The sequence below is a fragment of the Sander vitreus genome, chromosome 14 (genome assembly GCF_031162955.1).
Source record: "Sander vitreus isolate 19-12246 chromosome 14, sanVit1, whole genome shotgun sequence".
NCBI lineage: Eukaryota > Metazoa > Chordata > Actinopteri > Perciformes > Percidae > Sander > Sander vitreus.
This window is the reverse complement of record NC_135868.1, coordinates 20,508,303-20,529,015: the sequence shown is the minus strand read 5'-3', so window position 1 is coordinate 20,529,015 and position 20,713 is coordinate 20,508,303. Positions and strand designations below refer to the sequence as shown.

The 20,713-nt window shown below is 40.5% G+C and overlaps 1 protein-coding gene across 1 annotated transcript in view; it reads left to right on the top strand.

Annotated features, from left to right (window-relative positions):
• Positions 1-20,713, top strand: part of csmd2 (CUB and Sushi multiple domains 2) — a 250,682-nt gene that overhangs the window by 178,034 nt on the left and 51,935 nt on the right. The window contains exons 29-39 of the mRNA XM_078267604.1: positions 1,097-1,235; positions 1,741-1,928; positions 5,332-5,526; positions 6,279-6,395; positions 8,206-8,319; positions 13,850-13,945; positions 14,561-14,764; positions 15,688-15,812; positions 18,614-18,710; positions 19,678-19,782; positions 20,062-20,180. Of these exons, the coding sequence (XP_078123730.1) occupies positions 1,097-1,235; positions 1,741-1,928; positions 5,332-5,526; positions 6,279-6,395; positions 8,206-8,319; positions 13,850-13,945; positions 14,561-14,764; positions 15,688-15,812; positions 18,614-18,710; positions 19,678-19,782; positions 20,062-20,180 (1,499 nt within the window). The remainder of the gene's footprint in view (positions 1-1,096; positions 1,236-1,740; positions 1,929-5,331; positions 5,527-6,278; positions 6,396-8,205; positions 8,320-13,849; positions 13,946-14,560; positions 14,765-15,687; positions 15,813-18,613; positions 18,711-19,677; positions 19,783-20,061; positions 20,181-20,713) is intronic.

Genomic DNA, 20,713 nt, shown 5'->3' with positions numbered 1-20,713 from the left:
CTAGCCTGAATGTTGTCACATATCTATTGCTACTGCTGGGTAAAAAGAACATGTAGTACATGCAGTTTTTTGTATATACCGGTACAGTACATGTGTACACCCATTGTTTAAGGAAATGCACTATGTTCCTAAAAATTCTGTGTGTAAACTTTATGCGGATTTGAGATTTTAAATTATATAACTAGTAAAGACATAAGAGAACAGTATTAAAATGAAAGTATATAAAGTATACCACACCCTACAACCTGCATAATGCACTATACTGTATCACCTCTCTTGCTGGTCTGAACCAGGTAGACAATACAGATTCCTAACATGATTACTTAACAGACTCCTTAAGTGAATCTTAAGTGGCAAACCCGATTGCCGTGTTCCCTAGATTCCCCGAAGTGACTGCAGCAGACAGAGAGATCTGATTATCCTGTCTCTCAATAGCAACGTAGACCTCTCAGTCAGACCTCTACTCTTTTACAATCTTTTTTTAAATATATGATCACACTAGGTTCTCTCCAAAACAATGAGAATAAGCAATGGTAATTAAGACCTTGCAATTAGCTGCCTTGTTTAATTAGTGCTTAGCTTAATTAGTTTGATAATTGTTTGGGTGAGGGGTTGGGCAGAACAGTTCTCTGACAGTTACAGGTTCAATTATGGTAAACGGTGTCAATGGGCATTAGCTACGTCTCAATGAAGCATCTGTCAATATGACTTCTTTTGAAGAGACCATGAATATCCACCACTTTAAAAGTATGTTTTTCCTGAAACTGGAAATTTTATGTAGCTATGCAGCCTATTTGTTTTGTGTAATGTGTTTTTTTATATTAGCAGTTCTATCAGTTGATTGGCAGTCAGCTCATTTCAAGAGTTTGCTGCATAATAGTAATAATAGTAATAATATAAAAACAAAATAACAGCAATAGCAATGCGCAGAATAATGCAATAAGGCAATCTTTTAATAAAAACCTAAATTGAGAATTAGATGATATATCATCTTAAGATATTTGTTTGACAATAGGTTTTAGGATGAATATACAATTGGGAAAAATGTGTTTACTGCTTTACTTTACTTTACTAATGAACTTCTTCCTTTTCATAGCTCCATGTGGCGGCAACCTGACAGGTCCTAGTGGGCTGATTCTGTCTCCAGACTATCCTGAACCTTACCCCCATGGAAGGGAGTGTGACTGGACAGTTTCTGTCACACCAGACTATGTCATCGCTCTTAGATTCAACCAGTAAGCTTCAGTAGCACATTAATTGCAACATGTGTGTTTGAAATTGAATATTTCTATCCATTTCTAACCTATTTTATACAACGATACAAAATACAACACTATGTGTGTCCATTTATAGAGACAGAGCGTACGCGTCATACTCTGAAAGCTACTGGAGGGGAAAACAACTCTCCGCTCTCCGTTCACTTGTATAGCGTGAAGGTGCCTCCTTGTCAATTTTGTCTGCTAGCAAACAACTGAAAAATGCCTAAAGGCTGCCGTGTGGTGATATTCACTACCAACAGGGTAAATAACCCTGATATTTTGCCGACCCGAAAAACGGAGACTTTATGAAGACAAAAATGCGCTCTGTCTCTATGTTTATAAATATTTTATTCTGTAAATCCCTATAATAAAATTATACATTTCTATGACATTTTAAAATGATGCCAGTGAAGTGTGTTACCTTATATCTCATGTACGCTGCAAATGTTTATGTAAGTTTTATTTACACTTCTGTAACCAGGTTCAGCTTGGAGCCCAGTTATGACTTCTTACATATCTACGATGGGCCGGACTCCCTCAGCCCCTTGCTGGGTAGTTTTTATGGCACCGATGTTCCAGATCGCATTGAGAGCAGCTCCAACACACTTTTCTTGGCTTTCCGCAGTGATGCTTCCCTCAGCAGCAATGGATTTGTGCTGCAGTACACAGGTGGGTACCTTTTTGGTCAGAGGAATGACTTGAAAACTGCAGTATTTGGCTATTTGGAAAAAACTATCTAGCTAGTGGAAACTTAGATTTTATGTGCCTGTGTCTGCATGTGCAAGACTTTTTCATCATCAGTTTTTCATCTCCAGCATCTTAAAATTCTGAACAAAACACTGAATTTTAAATAGTATGTGATGCAGTATCCCCCTAAACAATTCATGTTTTAAAATTCTTCCTCTGGCAGAGTGAGAATGGATTTACCCTCTGCTGTTTATCGACCTTGCAGATTGTTTCTTTTTAACGTTCCCTTGTGTCTAGTCCAAAGCGAGATTAGTGGTATGAAAATTGCTTCAGAGAAAGAATGGGGTGTTCTGCAGTGTCCTGATCACCACCTTCCCATTTGAGCTATAGTCTGCTTGGGCATCATTATTGATCTGTACCTCCTCTAGTAGCCACGTAACACAAAGAATTATGAAAATGAAAAGCCGACAGCATGTGTGCTTAAGCTCTATTTGATCAGTGCTTTGCAGCTGCACAAAAGCCTCCTCATAAATTAGAGCCAACAGCGCTTTGTTGTCTCATGTCTATGCTTAGCTGACCACAGCATGTTTTTTGGGAGACCCAGATTTATTTTCCCACACAAGATACTCTGTACTGCACACATGGTGCAGAATGATCAGAGACATCCTTGACATACAGCCAGTTGGTTTAAGGATAATACAACACATCTGTGTGTTCTGCATTTGTGTTTCAGCCTCACAGGGTAATGCCTCAGCGCCTGACTTTTATAGCCTTTACCTAACAAATATACAGATGCTGAACAAGCTCTAAATTAGACTGGGCATCTTCGTTAAGGGTTTTGCTTGAGAGAACAGTGTTAAATCTTCTTAAATCTCCCAGCCTCAATTACAGCTGTTTAAGGTATCAGACGTTCAACCAATTCCAGATCGACCCTGAGCTCTCTGTTTCTTGGCTGTTGTTGAGGTGGGATTTGAGCTATACAAGCATTTCAACTGATTTCAGAACGCTTCCTGTTTATGCGATGCAGCTCTGTGATTCATCTGCAAACTGTACATAACTGGAGTGACACCCAGTATTTTGTTAGGACAGTGTTACAGAGCCTACCCCTTAACTCACTCCTAGCAATATTTTCTGCAGTGTGTGATGGAGTGTGCAATATTGTATGGCCAATCTGGTAGAGCAGATGGACCCAGTGTGTGGCTCAGAAAAACTCCCTCTCCCCACTTCCAATTCTCCACACTAATGAACCATAACCAAATAATACATAAATTACCTCCTCCGTTTTAGACAAACAACATGGCACAAAAGCATGTTTGGCTGCGCGTTTGGATCTGGTTGGTGAGAAAGCAGCAAGTTGACGAGTTGGCCCAGCTAGTATTTGGTCAGCCCCGCCACTGAAAATTGTATTACAAAATCTGCCTGAGGTGCTGTCAGCTTCTTTACCAAGCAGTCGTTATGTCTCTCTGTTTCCGTGCCTCTGGCCATGTCTGATTAGGGTCACCAGGGAAATATGTGGGCAAAAACTTGCCATGCCTGAGCCACATTTGAATAAAACACATAGACACAGACATGGACAAATACACACATACAAGCAATCTCATACTCGCATCTGTCTGATCCAATACCTTCACTAACTCCTAGGCTCATTTTCACTTCACGTAACATCACTTACAGTAAACTCCTTTGAGTATTTTCTAAAACAGATGATGCCAATCGCCCATTTTCTCTCACACAAATGGCAGAGGCTTGTTAAATCGGCCATCTTCATTGCGGTGACCAACCGCTAGCTTCTGTCCAGGGCCAGTCCACACCTAATGCCTGCTACATCCATCACGCCTCCGCTGTCTCTTGCCAGGTGTGCTGATTTAATGGAGGAGGTGGCGAGGGAGGGTTCAGGTCTACATCAGCCCACGAAAGGGCTCAACCTGTCTAGAACAGGTGCCCTAGGAGACAGACCAACAGACCACATGACTGGCACCAGCACTCTGTTCAGCCATGAAGGGCAGCCTCCTGTCTGGTCAGCAGGTCTCCAACTTTCAGCTCAGAAACTAGGCATTTATCCAGGGTGTTACATGTGCATTTTTATCATCAATAAATCATTAGAACTTTAGTTAGGCATATACCTTGTTATAATAACTATACACAGATGATTGTTTTTGCATTACATGTGCTTGTTTTGTAGCACAAAGGGAATTTGCTTGATGGTCCACAACAGGAGGAGGTTGTTGTTCATAGTGCAAATTAAACCCCTGTCTAAATGGCAGATGGTGCAACACAAAAACAAACCTAATTTAAAAATCATCTCCAACATGTTGGTCCTCCTCAGTAAAGGTAGACAGAAAATAAACACAGATAAGCAGTTCCAGGGAAGTTAGCATCATCAATTCTGATACAGGTAATGAAATAGCTTTTGCAAATACCAGTGGCATGAAAAAGAAGTAAAAACTACCCTTCTTTGTTGGCATGCAAATAGACCTTTACAAATATGAACATTGTTAAAGTGTTTCCCATTTAAAGTTTGCTTTCAGCTGATTGATATTGAGATAACTGAGGATTTTGCATATTTTTTTTGATGCACTGAATTGTAAGTTGAAGTTTTCCTGATAAAAGAAAACGTTTGACTCACTTTCCCTTTTGTATGTGCATGTTGAGTCATCAAATATTGAAGTCTGCTGTGAGACTAGAGTGAACTGTGTTTAAGATTGAACTAAATTGCTTTGGGCATTTTTCCTATGTTTATTTTAGCTGCAAGGGTGTGAAGTGTGCCAAATTGACAGGCCTCCTCTCACATGCACATTTTCCCACCTAAGAACAATGGGATGTTAGATTGAGGTAGACATCTTTCTTAAGACCTCAGGAGTGGTGATTGATATGTGGTTAGATACTGTGTGTGTGTGTGTGTGTGTGTGTGTGTGTGTGTGTGTGTGTGTGTGTGTGTGTGTCTGTGTGTGTTCACAAAAGAAAGCTTATGTATGTGCATTGTCTTCTCTAGTTGACTGCACAGTGAAGCGTTGTGTGATAGGCGGTTGTGTGCAGTCAGCAGACCTTGGGCCAGAGCAATGCCACTCTCAATCAGCTGCCTGTCCGTCTCCCCAGCCATACAATACAGTACATACCTCCAGCAGCCGCAGATGAAAGGGCATCGTCAAGGGCTAGAGAGAAAAGTGGCAGTCATTGAGATATATTTACTGAAAGAGGGAAGCACAGGGTGGAAGTAAGCGACAAAGGAAGGAAGTAAGAAATCTGAGAATGTCAGGAACCTTAGGCAGAAAACAATGTCTATTCCGGTATCACCGCTGCAGCTTGATGCAAAAATCCTTTTATTGAATACCAACACACATTCCCTTCTGTCGCTGATTTTCCACCGTGTTACCTCTCTCCACAGAGAACCCCAGGGAGTCTTGCTTCGAGCCGGGCGTGGTGCGCAATGGGACTCGGGTGGGCGCCGACCTCAAGCTGGGTTACACTGTCACCTACCACTGTGACAGTGGCTACACACTAGAGGGAGACGCAACCCTCACTTGCATCATGGGGGGAGACGGCAAGCCGAGCTGGAACAAACCCAAACCCATCTGCATAGGTAAACACTGACATCTGGAGACGGTTGTTAGGAACACAAACCACATCGGCGCTTATAGATTTATCACATGTAAACATGCATATATCATTATGTGTTTTTTTTTTTGCACCAAGCTATGTCCTACAGGTATATGAGTATAGCTGTGTGGGTTTTTGCTAATGTAAATATATGTGAGGGTGTAGCTTTAATTTAATTTGCAGTTTGAAGAGGGCTTCTTATTTTGCATATATTTTCAAACATACAACAAAACCTGCATCATCCTGGCTGTTCTCTGACATTCCCACGACACGACTGACACACACTGCGCATGTTTCCCTGAGAAGCTGGTAAAAGATCCCTGACACCACCAAATCTGGCTCTCGCAGTATGAAGCCTCAGTGACATGTCAGGTGGAATACGTGCACACACCACGCACATTTTCACACAAAGAAAACACATTCACATACATGGGATCAGCACTTGCACAAACAGAGTATTTCTAGGGGCTTTCAAGCAGGAGAGAAGATTCTGGCCTCATCTTACCCAGGCTAACCCAGAGGGACACTTGGAAAACATTGCAATTTCACTCTGGCAAACACCAGGGACATATTCCACCCAAAACCCAATCAGACAAGAAAAGTAATTTAGGAGTAATGGAACAGAGGGGATGGGAAAGCAGGAGGTAGGCAGAAATGAAATCTTTCACTATTGGCTTTAGACCTTCCTTCTCTGTCTGCCCTGTCTCCTCATGTCTCATCTCTGTCTCTCTCCAGCTCCATGTGGTGGACAGTACTCAGGTTTGGAGGGAGTGGTCTTGTCTCCTGGTTACCCTGGCAACTACAGCAGTGCGCAAACCTGTCTGTACTCTGTGGTGGTGCCAAAGGATTACGGTAAGCCAAGGAAAAGCACTGTATTACTGTATTTGTTCATTTTTCCTAGCAGATTTCTAGTTGTGCATTTTTGCGTGTGTCTTATGTGTGTTTAATTAAGATGCAATTATTCTGTAATGCATAAAAAGCCGTATCAGGATCAAACTATGCTTAAGTGCCTCACTAAATTGCACATACTGTATTCTTTCACTGTGGAAACTAAAGTAAGTTTTATTTTCCCACACCTGAATATTCTTAGTGACAGATGTGTAGGAGACGACAAGTGTGTGGAAAACTTGTAAAAGCTCCCACACACATTGTCTTTATAACTTGAAATTAAAATGCTTTAGTCAGAGGTTTACTGAATGTTGTTTTTCCATATTTTCCTCACACAGTATAATCACACAATAATTGATCGTTTCCATATAAATCGTGTCTCATTTCCATACGCATATTTTCAATTGAATCACTATCTACACACCAGGCGTACAATATGTCTGTCTGAGATACACACACCAAAAAATAATTGGTGTCTGGAAGATCCAGAGTTCCTGCAGTTTCACTACTTTTTGGCATTTCCATCGTAAAGGTCACAGCTTGCTTTCAATATGGAATCTGATACTGTAGGAGCAGCAAATTATTCAGAAAGCAAAACAATGCAGTAAGAGACACAGCTCAAACATGCAAATACAGAAGCAAACATGTTTTATTTACTTGCCCACGAGCTCTCCCTGCTTGACTTTCTCTCTTATTATCTCCTGCTTCATTTTCTCTTCCCTCTGGATCTCTAATGAGTTATCAGCATCGTGCCTCTCTTAGGGGAAGCTCAAGTCCAATCATTGTTAAATTACACCAAACAGCAGCGGCCGGCATGTGTTTCGGGCACTTCACCCCGGTCTTTTGAATGTCGAGGTTATGACGCCCATTCAGAGGTATGGCTCTGCTCCAAAATGACTGGGCACCCATTCTTCTTGGACCCTGTCAGCAACATATTTCACTCAATGGAGTGAAAGCGAGGGAGGAAATCGAAATAATTAAAGTCCACATTTGCATTTTCTTGGAAAATGACAGCCAGGCCCAAGGCAACCCACTTTGTCGTGCAGAGCCACAGTTGCTCCTACCTCCATTCTTGCTGCTTCTCATTAGGCAGATGCACCAGCCCTAATGATAGACTATTTTCCTCAATGCAGAGGGCTGGATGGGTGTCACTTAAACCACTGGCTTCTCTTATCATAGATAGAGATAAAAGAGGACGTACGAATGAAAGAAACCACTGAAGCCGAGTTGGAGAAAACAGATGCTGAGTCATGTTGACGAGTAACTCGGAAGATAAGGTCCTGCCATCACCCCTAATGGAGAGCACTAGTCCTCTGTCCCCTCTGCCCTCTCTCCATCATCCTCTTCATCCTTCTCTTTAACCTACAATATACAAGCAAACTAGACATAGATTAGATGTGAAAGGGCTGAACATGTTCAGGCAATAGCGGTAGAAAGGGTGGGTTAAAAGGATGAAAGCACCATCGTAAAGCTTTAGCTGCACATTGTACAACAGATTGGCTGTCATTGCCAAAGCCTTTCATCTACTGACAAGCCATCAAGCCCAGACAGGATTGCTGATCTACTTGTGTAATATCATTTTTTGGGTGTGTTGTCATAACTGACAGTATTATCCAACTAGCTTTAGAGAAGACATTTGGATTGAAATTACTTTAATTTGAATGAGGATCCTATTATCTGTGTTATTTCAAATGGATTTTAGAGTTGTCAGTGCAACTGTGATGTAGTCACTCATTTGAACTAATATCAGTTTTCTCTGATATTCATTTTCTAGTGGTCTTCAGTCAATTCGCCTTCTTCCAGACAGCTCTGAATGACATTGTGGAGGTTAATGATGGGCCGACACAGCACTCCCGTGTTCTCAGCTCCCTTTCTGGAGCACACACAGGTACTTAAACAAACACACACACATTCAGATACCTGCATGCATTCACATTTTTGGGAAAAAATAGAAGCTATTTACATTGAACTGCAGCTTGGCAAGACTCGCAGAAGCTTGTACTGCTTTTTTTTTCATATTCTTCACCAGCATGTAACAAATCTGCAAATGTGATTTGACTATTTGATCTCCTGGCCATTATTTTTGACATGACAGTGGACTAAATAAAATGTTGTCTTAGCCTCATCCCGTTCATAAGGATCCAGTTAAACCGAGACAAATGGCTGACACAGGCAGAGCTGCTGTGGCTTCAGGTGGGCTCCAGTGAGCTGTAAAACAATACAACAACAACAACTTAAAGAGTCACAGGGATAACATATCAGCAGGCTCAAGAAGACTTGCATGCACATACACCTGAATTGGTATTACACAAACACACGTCAACTCTCAGGATATATGCGAATGCAGTTATGTAGGCAAATAAGTGCGCTTGCTCTCACACACACACATGCTTGCAAGTATGCACACGCACGCACACACACACACACACTGTATATGACCACATATCAATCACCACTCCTGAGGTCTTAAGAAAGATGTCTCACTCAATCTAACATCCCATTGTTCTTAGGCGGGGAAATGTGCATGTGAGAGGAGGCCTGTCAATTTGGCACACTTCACACCCTTGCAGCTAAAATAAACATAGGAAAAATGCCTAAATCAATTTAGTTCAATCTAGCTTGTGTGCCAGGTTAAAGATAAGGGTATCTCAGTCCTTTTATCAAGAAAAACAACTGCATTTATAGCATCAAGACTTGACATCTGAAGACCTTATAAATCTAAACTTGTCCCTAAATGAAGTGAGCGCTGCCCAAACATCTCTTTTTTAATCATTTTTAAATAGATGTCCAACAGAAGTACAGCACACATGCTCAAATATGGGATAATTGAATAAAGCAGTTATGTAAGAGAATGGAGAAAAGCAGAAAGGATAACTGTAAGGTTAAAAGTAAGACGGTAAAGGAGAACGAACAATTTCTGTTGCAACAGTGTTGTAACATTGCGGCTGTGTGTGATTAATGCTACACTGTATCACTGGGCTACCATAGAAATAGCTTGAATAGGGGAGGTTCAATCTTTCAAGAGGGGCAGAGTAGAAAGGTGTGCGAGTTTAGGGCAGCTCTCCATCTTAACCTGCCCTAGCCCTGTTACTAGACAAAAGCAAAATGATTACTTTGGTTTGTGTCCAGGGCAGTCTCAGAAAATCCAGTTTGCAGCTCAATAAACAGACCGCTATATTAACTGAGGACTTCTGGCGACATGTTCACAGAGCTCTCTAACCTAGCATGGCAGAGCAAAGCTGACACACTTTGGCAAGGGAAGAGAAACTTTTAGCCCACACAGACAGTGCCGCTGAAGAAGTAGTGCATGTGGGCATAACTTGCATGAATTAGGCATAATCTAGAAGTGTGTCCCAGCGTCCACCATACAGATACACTGAAGCTCACAAAATCGACCAGCATGCACATCTGCAAATGTATAAAGCAAGAAATTCCCCCATACAGTCTAAATATACAAGCTGTCATTATGTGCAGTAAATATATAGCCAGGTAATGAGTATTTTAGCAGGTGAAGCATGGTAACATATCACATAAGGCAGTTTGCTGTGATTTTGAAAAGCATTTACATTACATATATATATATATATATATATATATATACACGTTTTCATTGCTGTCATGTCTGGTGAGGCAAATCAATGGTTTTGAAAATAAAAGGGAATGATTGTGAATTTTTCGGAGACAGTGGTGACAGACAGAATAAAATGAGGAAAGGGAGAGTTGAACAAGAGAATAATAAAAGGTGGGAATTAGAAAAGAAAAGGAGACAGCATATAGGCAGAAAGGACAAAAGGAGCGATTCAAGTAATCAATGAGATTTATCTAAATGCAAATGTTTTAATTGAAAAAACGAGCCAATTGTCGCCTTCTTGGCCATCATTTGAAGTGTGACTAATGAGTCAGTTAAACTACATTTAACTTTGACCACTTTAGCTACTTTTGTTACACTGCAAGCATGTTGTATGAATGCAAAACATTTTTTTTTTGTTAGATATTTTTATTGAAAAATATGGCACACTGAAAAATACATAACAGTGAGGTAGAGATAACACAATTAAAGCGAAGGAGCAAACAAAAAAAGTAATTGTGAAGTATCGATTGTGTATCTTCAGAGGTAAAAAAAGAAAAAGAGCCATACTTAGCTGTTTTAACAATAGGGGGGGGGTTCCATCAATTGGGGTAAAGAAGGAAGAGATTTAAAGAAAGCTGAAAAGGGCTGCCACTTACTGTAAAACTTGTTGGAATCACTTCTCATAGAATATTTAATCTTTTCTAATTTCAGAAAAAACATAACATCCCTTAGCCGTTGAGCGCTGGAAGGGGCTTTTGTAGATTTCCAGTGGAGAAGGAGATGTTGTCTCGCCAGTAAAGATGTGAAAGCAAAGATGTCTTATTGTTTCAATGTAAATCTATTGTAATCCTCTGGGCATCCGAATATGGCAATATGGGGAGAGCCTGTTACAGTCATCACAAGTATTTCAGAGATAATATCAAAGTACCTCTGCCAGAAGGAAAAAACTAACGGGCAAGAATAAAACATATGGGTTAGATTGCAGGGAGAGGTATGGCATTTGTCACAGCTGTTAGTGACAGTGGGAAAAGTTTGTGACAGGCATGCCTTGGAAAAATGGATCCTGTACAATACTTTGAATTGTATCAAAGTCAGACGGGCACAGGTTGAGCTAGAGTGGATTTTGTTGAGGGCAACGTTCCACCAAGTTTCATGCAGCTCCAACCCAAGTTCACCCTCCCAGGCAGCCTTTACTTTAGTGATGGATGAGGTAAAACATGTATTCTTAAAATGTAAAATTAATTTCATGTAATCCCCTTCAGGGCTGTTTCTAACTTTAAACCTGTTTGAGTTGTGGTTTAACGGCTGGATTGTTAATCTCCCCATGACTGCTGTATCCAAACCAGTGCACACCAATAACTGCCACTGAATTTTGACTATTGATTTCCAGCCAAAGTCATGTCTGTCCTTGTCAGTCTTTAATATGTCAGTGTAGAGGATCATTTAAGGGCAAAGTGGTTTGGAACTGGAAAGTGGCCAGAGAGTTAATATGTTACATGCTGACATATGTTTGATCTATCTGGGTGAATACCTGCCCCGCACAGTAAATTATGAAACACCGTCACCATGACAGCACGCAGCAAGGGCGACTTGTAATAAACTACCCAGCATGCCTTGGGGATCCCACATTGGAACTTAGACAAGCATGATGATGAAGCAGTAAGAAACTGTTGCCATTTGAGCTATCTCTGGACATTGCACATAGAGGCGCAACAATATTCACACACATTAAAACGTGAGCTAAACGCACAGCGCAGGATAGACTCGCTGACACACAGACACAGACACACAGATGTTGCCTATGGGGTTAAGCACATCTGCCTCCCACTACAGTGTGACAGCAAGCAGACACAGAGTAATGAGATCCACTGCAGAGAGCGAGTCAGCAACACACAGAGAAAGACAGGGGCAGAGACGGAGATGCTCACACTATGTATCATGTTCTGCATCAGTCAACAGTTTTCCTCCATGGAAGATACATCATGGGGGTTTTCCTTGAGTTTAATTACTCTTTGAGCTGATGAGGACAGCAGGTGATCATATCAGTAATGTCAGTAATAAATATTATGATTTGATTTATGGACTGAGGTTTGAAATTAAGGCACAGATAAATCTGGCATAGTTTCAAATAATTTCATAGTAAACATATAGCTGCCCCATGCAGTATTGCACGCCTAGGTTTCTCAGTAAATTGTTCATAATGCAATGTTTAGTTTACGGATAAGCATCTTGTAGAACAAACCTCACAAACAAATAACATTTCAGTTAAAAAAAATACACAAAGATCACACAAAACACAAATGAAAGGCCCATCTGCACAAATAGGTTTAAAACAAAACCCAGCTGGCCCAAATTTGCTGTTATACGACGATAAAAAGCTTGATCATCCTTGGTCTTGATTCCTGTATTTCACACGTAGCCATTAAAGTAAAGTCAGGGGAGGTGGGGTCTTTACAGCACTTAGGAGTCTTGCTGCACCATTTCAACCAGCTATATATATATATATATATATATATATTAATGATTTGTTAATTGGAGATGTGAACAGAGAGTCACAATAGTAAAACAAGAACATGACAGTGAGCTAACAAGTTGTTCAAGGCTCACATGCTAATCAAAAGTAGCTTCTAAGCTCCCAGAACATGACTTGACATAGGCAGACTGCGGTCAGAGGCTCAGCTGTCGTGTGACACAATGCTATCAGTGCCAATAATCAGGACTCCCATTTAGTCACAAGAGGCTGAAGGAAATTGTTTTCTATCCAATAAGCATAGCAGATAAGCTAATCCTGTATGACAGTAAAATATGAGAAAAATCTTAATAATCACCATGCATTTGCATATTGTGATACACTCAGGATGCCTTATAAAGCCTTCTAAGCATGTTATTTATTCATCACAGTAGACCCTGTTGTGAAAGCCTAACATCACCTATGTAGCACTGCTCTAGTCTAGACTACTGTTTCTTTGCACGTTCCTGTAATTTTACACGAAAATACACGTACATGAAAATAGCTTCTAAATATATTCATATTCAGAAACCTGCAGTATGAGCTCTTTGACACAATCATAAGCAGATTTCCTACCACATTTTTGAAGTTTCATGCTGGACACACAGATTGCGTCCCTAAAATAGTCACTAACACTAGTAAGACACTAGTACTTGCATACAGGGCCACGAACGGATCAGCCCCAGCATACATCCAGTACATGGTCAAACCCTATACCCCAACACGCCCACTCAGCTCTGCATCAGCCAACCCGCTTGCTGCCCCCTCACAATGAGGGACAACTAATCACTCAACGAAATCCCGACTGTTCGCTGTCCTGGCTCCTAAATGGTGGAATGAGCACTCTACTGACATCAGGATGGTCGAAAGCCTACACATCTTCCGCCGAAGGCTAAAATCACATCTCTTCCGACTGCACCTCGGATAAACATAATATATATATATATATATATATATATATATATATATATATATATATATATATATATATATATATATATATGTGTATTTATTTCTTGAAGCTGCACTTTCATATGGCTCTTTGTAGTTTTGCTTATACTACTACTTGTTGTCTGGAGTTTGCACCTTCAGGGTTGAAAGCACTTAATTGGAAGTCGCTTTGGATAAAAGCATCAGCTAAATGACATGTAATAACATTCACACCTAAATTGTATTTTACCAGATGGATGTGGGAAAGATTAATTATTTAGCTGTGTAGGTATTAAGATGGCAATTAGGGAGCTAGAAACAGTGGTTTGTACCCACACAAATAGAAACTGAAAGCAGCACTCTGCTAAAAACATTACAAACTGTGTCTTTCACTTTTCCCCATCACAGGCGAGTCGTTGCCATTAGCAACCTCTAACCAAATCCTGATCCGCTTCACCTCCAAAGGCCAATCCAGCTTGAAAGGATTCCACATGGTCTACCAGGGTGAGTGTGAAACACACAGTCACACGCACAAATGCACACAAACAAATCCTAGCGTCTTGTTTCTTTTGGATCCCCTATGTTCTAGCAGCCCAATTTCCCTCCATAATAGACGATCTGTTGAGTGATTTTGAAAGGATTCACCTTCAGCCACTATTTCAGCTGTGATGTGCTTGTGTGTGTCAGCGGAAGTGTGTGCTCTGGAGCATTAACACTATAGAAGTATAGCAGTCTGTTGAAGAGGTTGTGCTTAAACTCCCCTGTTCTTCTATTCCCCTAAGAGGGACTTTTCTCTTGAATTGTTATTTTCCTTTAACAATACACTGTACCAGAAATGACATATGCTGCATAAACCCAAAGGCAATGGCAGCTCTGGGGAAAGTTTAATAAATTAATAATTTGGTTTTTGTATTTTATTCTAAGTAAGCTGGAGCCACAAGGCAAAGAGAAGCTGGATGTTATTTTTTGTATGATCTATTTGGGACACAGCGTGATCATTCTGATATGACACCCATAGTAACTTTTCTAACAAAGTGAAACAGCCTTGTATTTTCTTGAAAATGTCACACAGATATCAACACCTCTAATCACCCTGTTTTTCACTCTGTTTCTCCAAAGCTGTGCCACGGACCAGTGCCACCCAGTGCAGCTCGGTCCCTGAGCCCCGGAATGGCCGCCGTATGGGTAACAACTTTTCTGTTGGCGCTGTGATCCGCTTTGAGTGCAGTCCAGGTTATATGCTGGAGGGACCGAGTGCCATTGAATGTTTGACAGTTCCCAATGCCCTGGCACAATGGAACAGCTCCATACCAAGCTGTATAGGTAGGGCATGAATACTCAAATGCAATAAACAGACACAAACACTTGCCAGTCAGCCTGGATGTGTTTTTTTGTTAGTTTGTCTTGCTTTTCTTCTTGGCTTTTTTCTTCATTTGTATTTACTTCACTTCTTCACTCTCTTTCTTTCCATCTCTCATTCTGTCTCTGTGTCTCTCCCACCTGATTGATGCCTTGAGTGTCAAACTCTTGTTACTACGACACAGATGTGCTCTGCCAGCCATTGCCTGTAGCAATGCAGCCATGTAACACACAGGTGGCAGGCACCACTGAGGGTCACAAATACACACAGACATACTCAAGCACTCATATGGAGATAGTCGCATGTATATACAAAGGCACACTCACACAGATGCTCCTATGTTGTCACCAGATGTGTAAATGTGCACAACAAGCTGGGAAGAGAGTGTTTCAAGACTGTAAACAGTGTGTCTAGTATTGTGTGTGTGTGTGTGTGTGTGTGTGTGTGTGTGTGTGTGTGTGTGTGTGTGCGCGTGCGTGCGTGTGTGTATAAGACTCCATTCTAGTTGTGGTTTAGTGAGTCCTAAAATCAGATTTGTCTTCAAACAAGTTGAAAATGAGTGAAGAACTTAAAAGGACAAAACTGTTTTGTTTTCTTATCTTTTGCTTGTTGTGTGATCTTCATCCTGTTTGCAATGTTGACACTTGTTTGGAGAAAATTCCATAATCCCACTAGGAGAATCACATCTATGTAGAGGAAAAAGGTTAAGAAAGAAAATTAAGAAATATTAATTATTTTTATATATTATTTCAGTGTGCAATGTATGCATCTTTTATGCATATACCTAATCTTACTCTCCCTTCATCTTTTTACATCCATGATACAATTGGTACGCTGCGATATGACTTAATGTCTTTTCATCCCGCTCATCACTTTTATTCTGCAGTTCCATGTGGAGGAAATCTGACCCACCGAACTGGCACCATCTTATCTCCTGGCTTTCCTGAGCCTTACCTCAACAGCCTCAACTGTGTCTGGAAGATCACTGTTCCTGAAGGAACAGGAATCCAGGTTTGTATAACAGAGTTTCTCTGTGGCATCAACATACCTCCTGGGTGACAGAATTGTAGTAATCAGATCCCACAAAAATTTGTTACATCCAGTAAATCAAAGACCGATTCCGCTATGTTAACAACAGAGTGCAAATACGTTAAATCCCCTGACTCATCCCAAATCCAATCCCATATTTCCAAACCAAATGGAACCCAAGGAAGTAAGTAGTTAGTCCACAAATATGGAAAGTCTGAATACTTTTTTTTGGAAGAGAAAGAGAAATCCAGTTTTGGCATGTATATTACAGACATATAAAAATGTAACCTATCTACACACCGTCCAGATATGAACAGTGTTATAATAGTAATGCATAAAATAAAATAATTGACCTAAAGGCATACAATAAGAGAGATTTAGATTTATGATTCAAAGTGCTGTTTTAGTTTTTTTAACTTGCTTAGTGTCAGCATGTTAGTTTATCCAATTGTATCAGTTAATGATTATTGAGAGGCTGAACTGTATCAGTACTGTAACAGTATCTGGTCAGACTGTTTAAGGATTACCAGATTGTATTTACAGTTAGCATGTAGCATTTACAGCTCTGCATAGTCTTGACAACAAGCTCCTGTGTGCTGATATGTTTTCATCTTACCAAGGGCTAATCAACAGGTGTACCCACAGTATACTACGTTATAGCATTTACAGTTCTCAGGATACAGGAGAGCTGCTAAATTATAAAGTCTATAGACTTTTCAGAGGCTCAGAATTTAATTTGGCAGATCACTATACCAGAAACTTAAGATTGCAGAGCTTGAAATGAATTTGTATATAATTGCCTCTTGAATTACTTTACTTTTCTTTCTTGGGAGTTAATTCAGTTTGCATAGTCTTATTCTTTGATGCGTGTGTGAAGGAACTCCACCAGGAACCTGTGCGAGGTCCCTGTGGATCTGCCTGACGGAAAGTTTTTAGGCTTATGCTTCAGCCTCTGTGGCTAATGACCTCAGTGCCTTCCCTCGGCTATTAGCTCCTTCACCTCAGCTGACTGTCCTTGCAGGTCAAATACACAAGATGGCCCACAGGCGCACTTAGCATGCTGCACAGCACTACACACTAACATGGCAATAGTTCGGAGGTGGAATAGACCAAGAATAAGAACGGAGAGTTAACTGTACGCACACACTCTAAATGGCAAGTAGCATGACACTGGAACGTATACATAACCTGACAGTGGTAGAGTTAGGTGATGATGTATTAGAGTTTGTGTTCTTTTGGCCACCACTGCTCAACCAGACACACACACGTCCTCATTGCAAAGGGTCAATGCCTGTGCTACCAGAATGTGACGTGCTAACTGTAGAGGGTTTGCTGCTGTGTCTATACTGTTTATCGCTGTTTTAAGCCCCCAACGTCTCCGTCCAGGCAGCGCTACCTGGAAGGCACTAGGATTAGGCAATGGTTATGGTTAATGTTAGGGTTAGGTGCCTTGAAGTCAACGGTTGCAGCGCTGCCTGGAAGGAGACGTTGGGGGCTTAAAACACCATCGAGCGTCTATACTCTGCAGCTTAATCCTCCTCATCCCTACTAGTCCAAGTCCACCTTATCTCTTTCACATTGTCTTTGTATCTGTTGCTCCCCTTCTACCAGCTAGCAGAGAGACATTAAATTGGAGTGTCACGATTCAGAAGAGAACTTAAAGGGGCGAGGTGCCTTGCCGGCACATTTGCCGTGGCCCCCTAATGAAAGATCTGTGATCTGCGTCGTCTCCCTGGGATGTGCCAGAGCTCCTCTCACCCCTTTAATTGGCCCGTATCCAATCTATAGCCATCAGAGGAGAGGGCTAAGGAATAGACGTGAGAGGGAAGAGAAAGGGAGGCTTGGAGAGAGTAAAGGAATGAAGAACACATACATTGTTGACAGAGAACAAGGATGTAGTAGATGGCACATTGTAGCCCCTTTCACACATTCACTTTAATTTTACATATTTGGGGAAAGCCTACTACTTTCTTTGGCTAGCATTCAAAAGCAAAATAAGTTTTAAAATCCATAATTTAGGAGATTTCAGAGCGCTATTCCTACAGTTTGTGTATCTTTTTTTTTTCCTCAACAGTGGTAAGTGTTGTTAGACGGCACAGACACTCTTATTTAGAAGTCTCAGTCTGCCTTTCTTTGAATAATATCCACTGTTCTCTACAGCTGTCAGTTTGCCTAATTTAAAATCGAATGCCCAACACTTGAACACAGCCTTCCAAGTGTGTTTGAAATAAAGAAAAGAAAGCAAAGACATGCTATATTGCACAATGACTAATGTTCTGTTCTATCCAGAATTCCGAACATGTGCTTTTCGTGAAGTCCTCATAGCTATGATAATTTCATGTTTTATTTTTTTACCCTTTATGTATGTATTAAACAGTATAAAACAAAAAAAAGTTTATATAGTTATTTGCGCCTTTAAAAGCACTCTGACTCTTAACTATCAGTGTTCCTGTGAAACATTGAATGAGTACAAAAGAGAAGATTGGCAACTTGTTGTTTTGTACATAGAAATTGCTTTTTCATGCTGGGGATAGCCTGTATGTGACATTTTGACAACTGTTACTCTTGAATTAAAAGTAGTTACGAGCCAAATGGCCATGCTTTTTTTAGTAGAGTCCCTTTTTTTTTTTTTTTTAAGAAAAACACCTTTTTATGTTGTGTTCTCCCACTCATTCATCTTCAACCTTTCAGCCTCATTTCTGCTGACAAACACCCTTGACCCTACTGTTCCTGCTTTGCTCCCTAAATACCATACTTTTTTTGTCTATCTCTTCCCTGTCCAGATCCAAGTAATCAGCTTTGTCACAGAGCAGAACTGGGACTCACTGGAGGTGTTTGACGGAGGAGACAACACTGACACCATGCTTGGCAGCTTCTCAGGTATTGCTGTTTATGTGTTCGTATGTGTGCATTTATTTTTTTGCATGTGTTTAATCATGTTTTCAGCATTTATTCCCACCTCAACCTTAAACACAAAACACATTTTTAAAACCACTCATCTACAGTACACCTGCCAAAAGCATTGTCGAAGCAACATAATAATCCGTTTTCACAGAGCAAAAAGAATTCCTGGAACACCTACATACTCTGTTTGTTAACCAAATTAGCACGTACAGTACTAAAAAATGGGGGCCTCATTTAGCACAGTTGGCATTGTAACATTGCTAAATTAAATTCCGAGTGGATAAAGACAGCTGCTGTAGTCATGGGATAGTTTCAAGATTCTAAATTGGTTGAGTTCCCCCCTGAACATCTTGGTACAATTCTACAAAGGTTAGCCTTTTCTGTGTGGAGTTAAAGTAAACGTTTGTTTACAGTATCTGTGTTACTCCCCTCATGGTGAGGATACAGCAACAGGGAATTCTCCTTTTGTTTGTGCTTGGAACCTGACCAAAAGTAAATGTTAGATGTACCCTAAGGTAAAGAGATGAAAGAGAAATGCCAGGCTCACAAATTTGAGTTATTAAAGAACTAATTTTAGGTCATACAGTATCTGTAGAACATATGATTTTATTGAGTAATTTTTTTTTGGGGGGGGAGGGCACAGGTTTTTGTTTTCTTTTATTATCAGCTGAATACATACCCACACATTGGAAGAAACAAATGGCTCTATTCTTCCTCTCATTACAGCGAGTATCACACTATTATGCATCTGCTTTCCCAAATATCCTAATACACCTACACACAATCATTTTTGCATACATTTTTGCTGCATACACACACAAAGAGTCTACAACAGTAAAATGAACAAGCTTTTCAGTTATTTGCCAGTATCTTATACATTTAGTTATGGTCGGCCTATACAGGAGATAGCATTGCTAAACTCCACTATTAATCTTTTCCCCAGGCACCACAGTCCCAGCTCTCCTCAACAGCACCTCCAACCAGCTCTACCTACATTTTTTCTCTGATATTAGTGTGTCTGCAGCTGGATTCAGGCTAGAATATAAAAGTAAGTATACCACTTGATGTAAAGTACCAACATCCTGTGGAAGAGGAGAAGTATTTAATCAATAGGAGTACGGTACATTTCTTATAAGGACTTGCTTGTTTTTCTCATCAGGAGCCGATGTCTCTCCTGTAGTGTTTTAGTCACAGTTTGCATTAAAATGTAAACATTTTATTTTCTGTTCTATTTCTGTACACTTTATTCCCTTTTATGTTTCTATATAATTATTAAATTGCCTTTCCCTTTTCTCTGTCCCTTTCGTCTTTTTCATCTCTTTCTTAGCGGTGTCTCTGACCAACTGCCCAGAGCCTCTGGTTCCAATGAATGGCATCAAGGTTGGGGAGCGTCTTCAGATGAATAATGTGGTGTCTTTCCAGTGTGAACCTGGATATACTTTACAGGTAACATCTCCTAGCTTCAGATATGGTTCAGTCATAAGTGACCATAATACCACATTAATGCTTATCCTTTTCTGGCTTTTGTCAGTGTCACTGCTGTCAGTTTTCCTTCTCTTCAGTTATCTCCCCAAGCAGTGATCACATTTTACAGAAGTGGATAAAGCCAAATGTCAGATAATATAAACTGGGATAGACTGGATGGACTGGATCATGTCACTAGACACTTTAGAACAGGTGTCCCCTTAACTGAAAGAGCAGGGACCCCCTACTACATACTGTATATTGTATAAAATTAAGTTGCGTATTAAACTGAGCCTACAATAACGTGTAGGGAGGCCTAAAGCCTTTATACATGTATACCCCTTTTTTACATAGCATACTAAGCTATTAACATCACAATTGTTGGCATGATTTTATAAATCATGTTTTCATGTTAAACATACAGTGGTTTCATTGGTTTTATAGATTAAGGGATAATTGTTTTGATGTATCTCTCTCATCCACCCTGGATGTTATGATGCATGACAGTTTTGCCC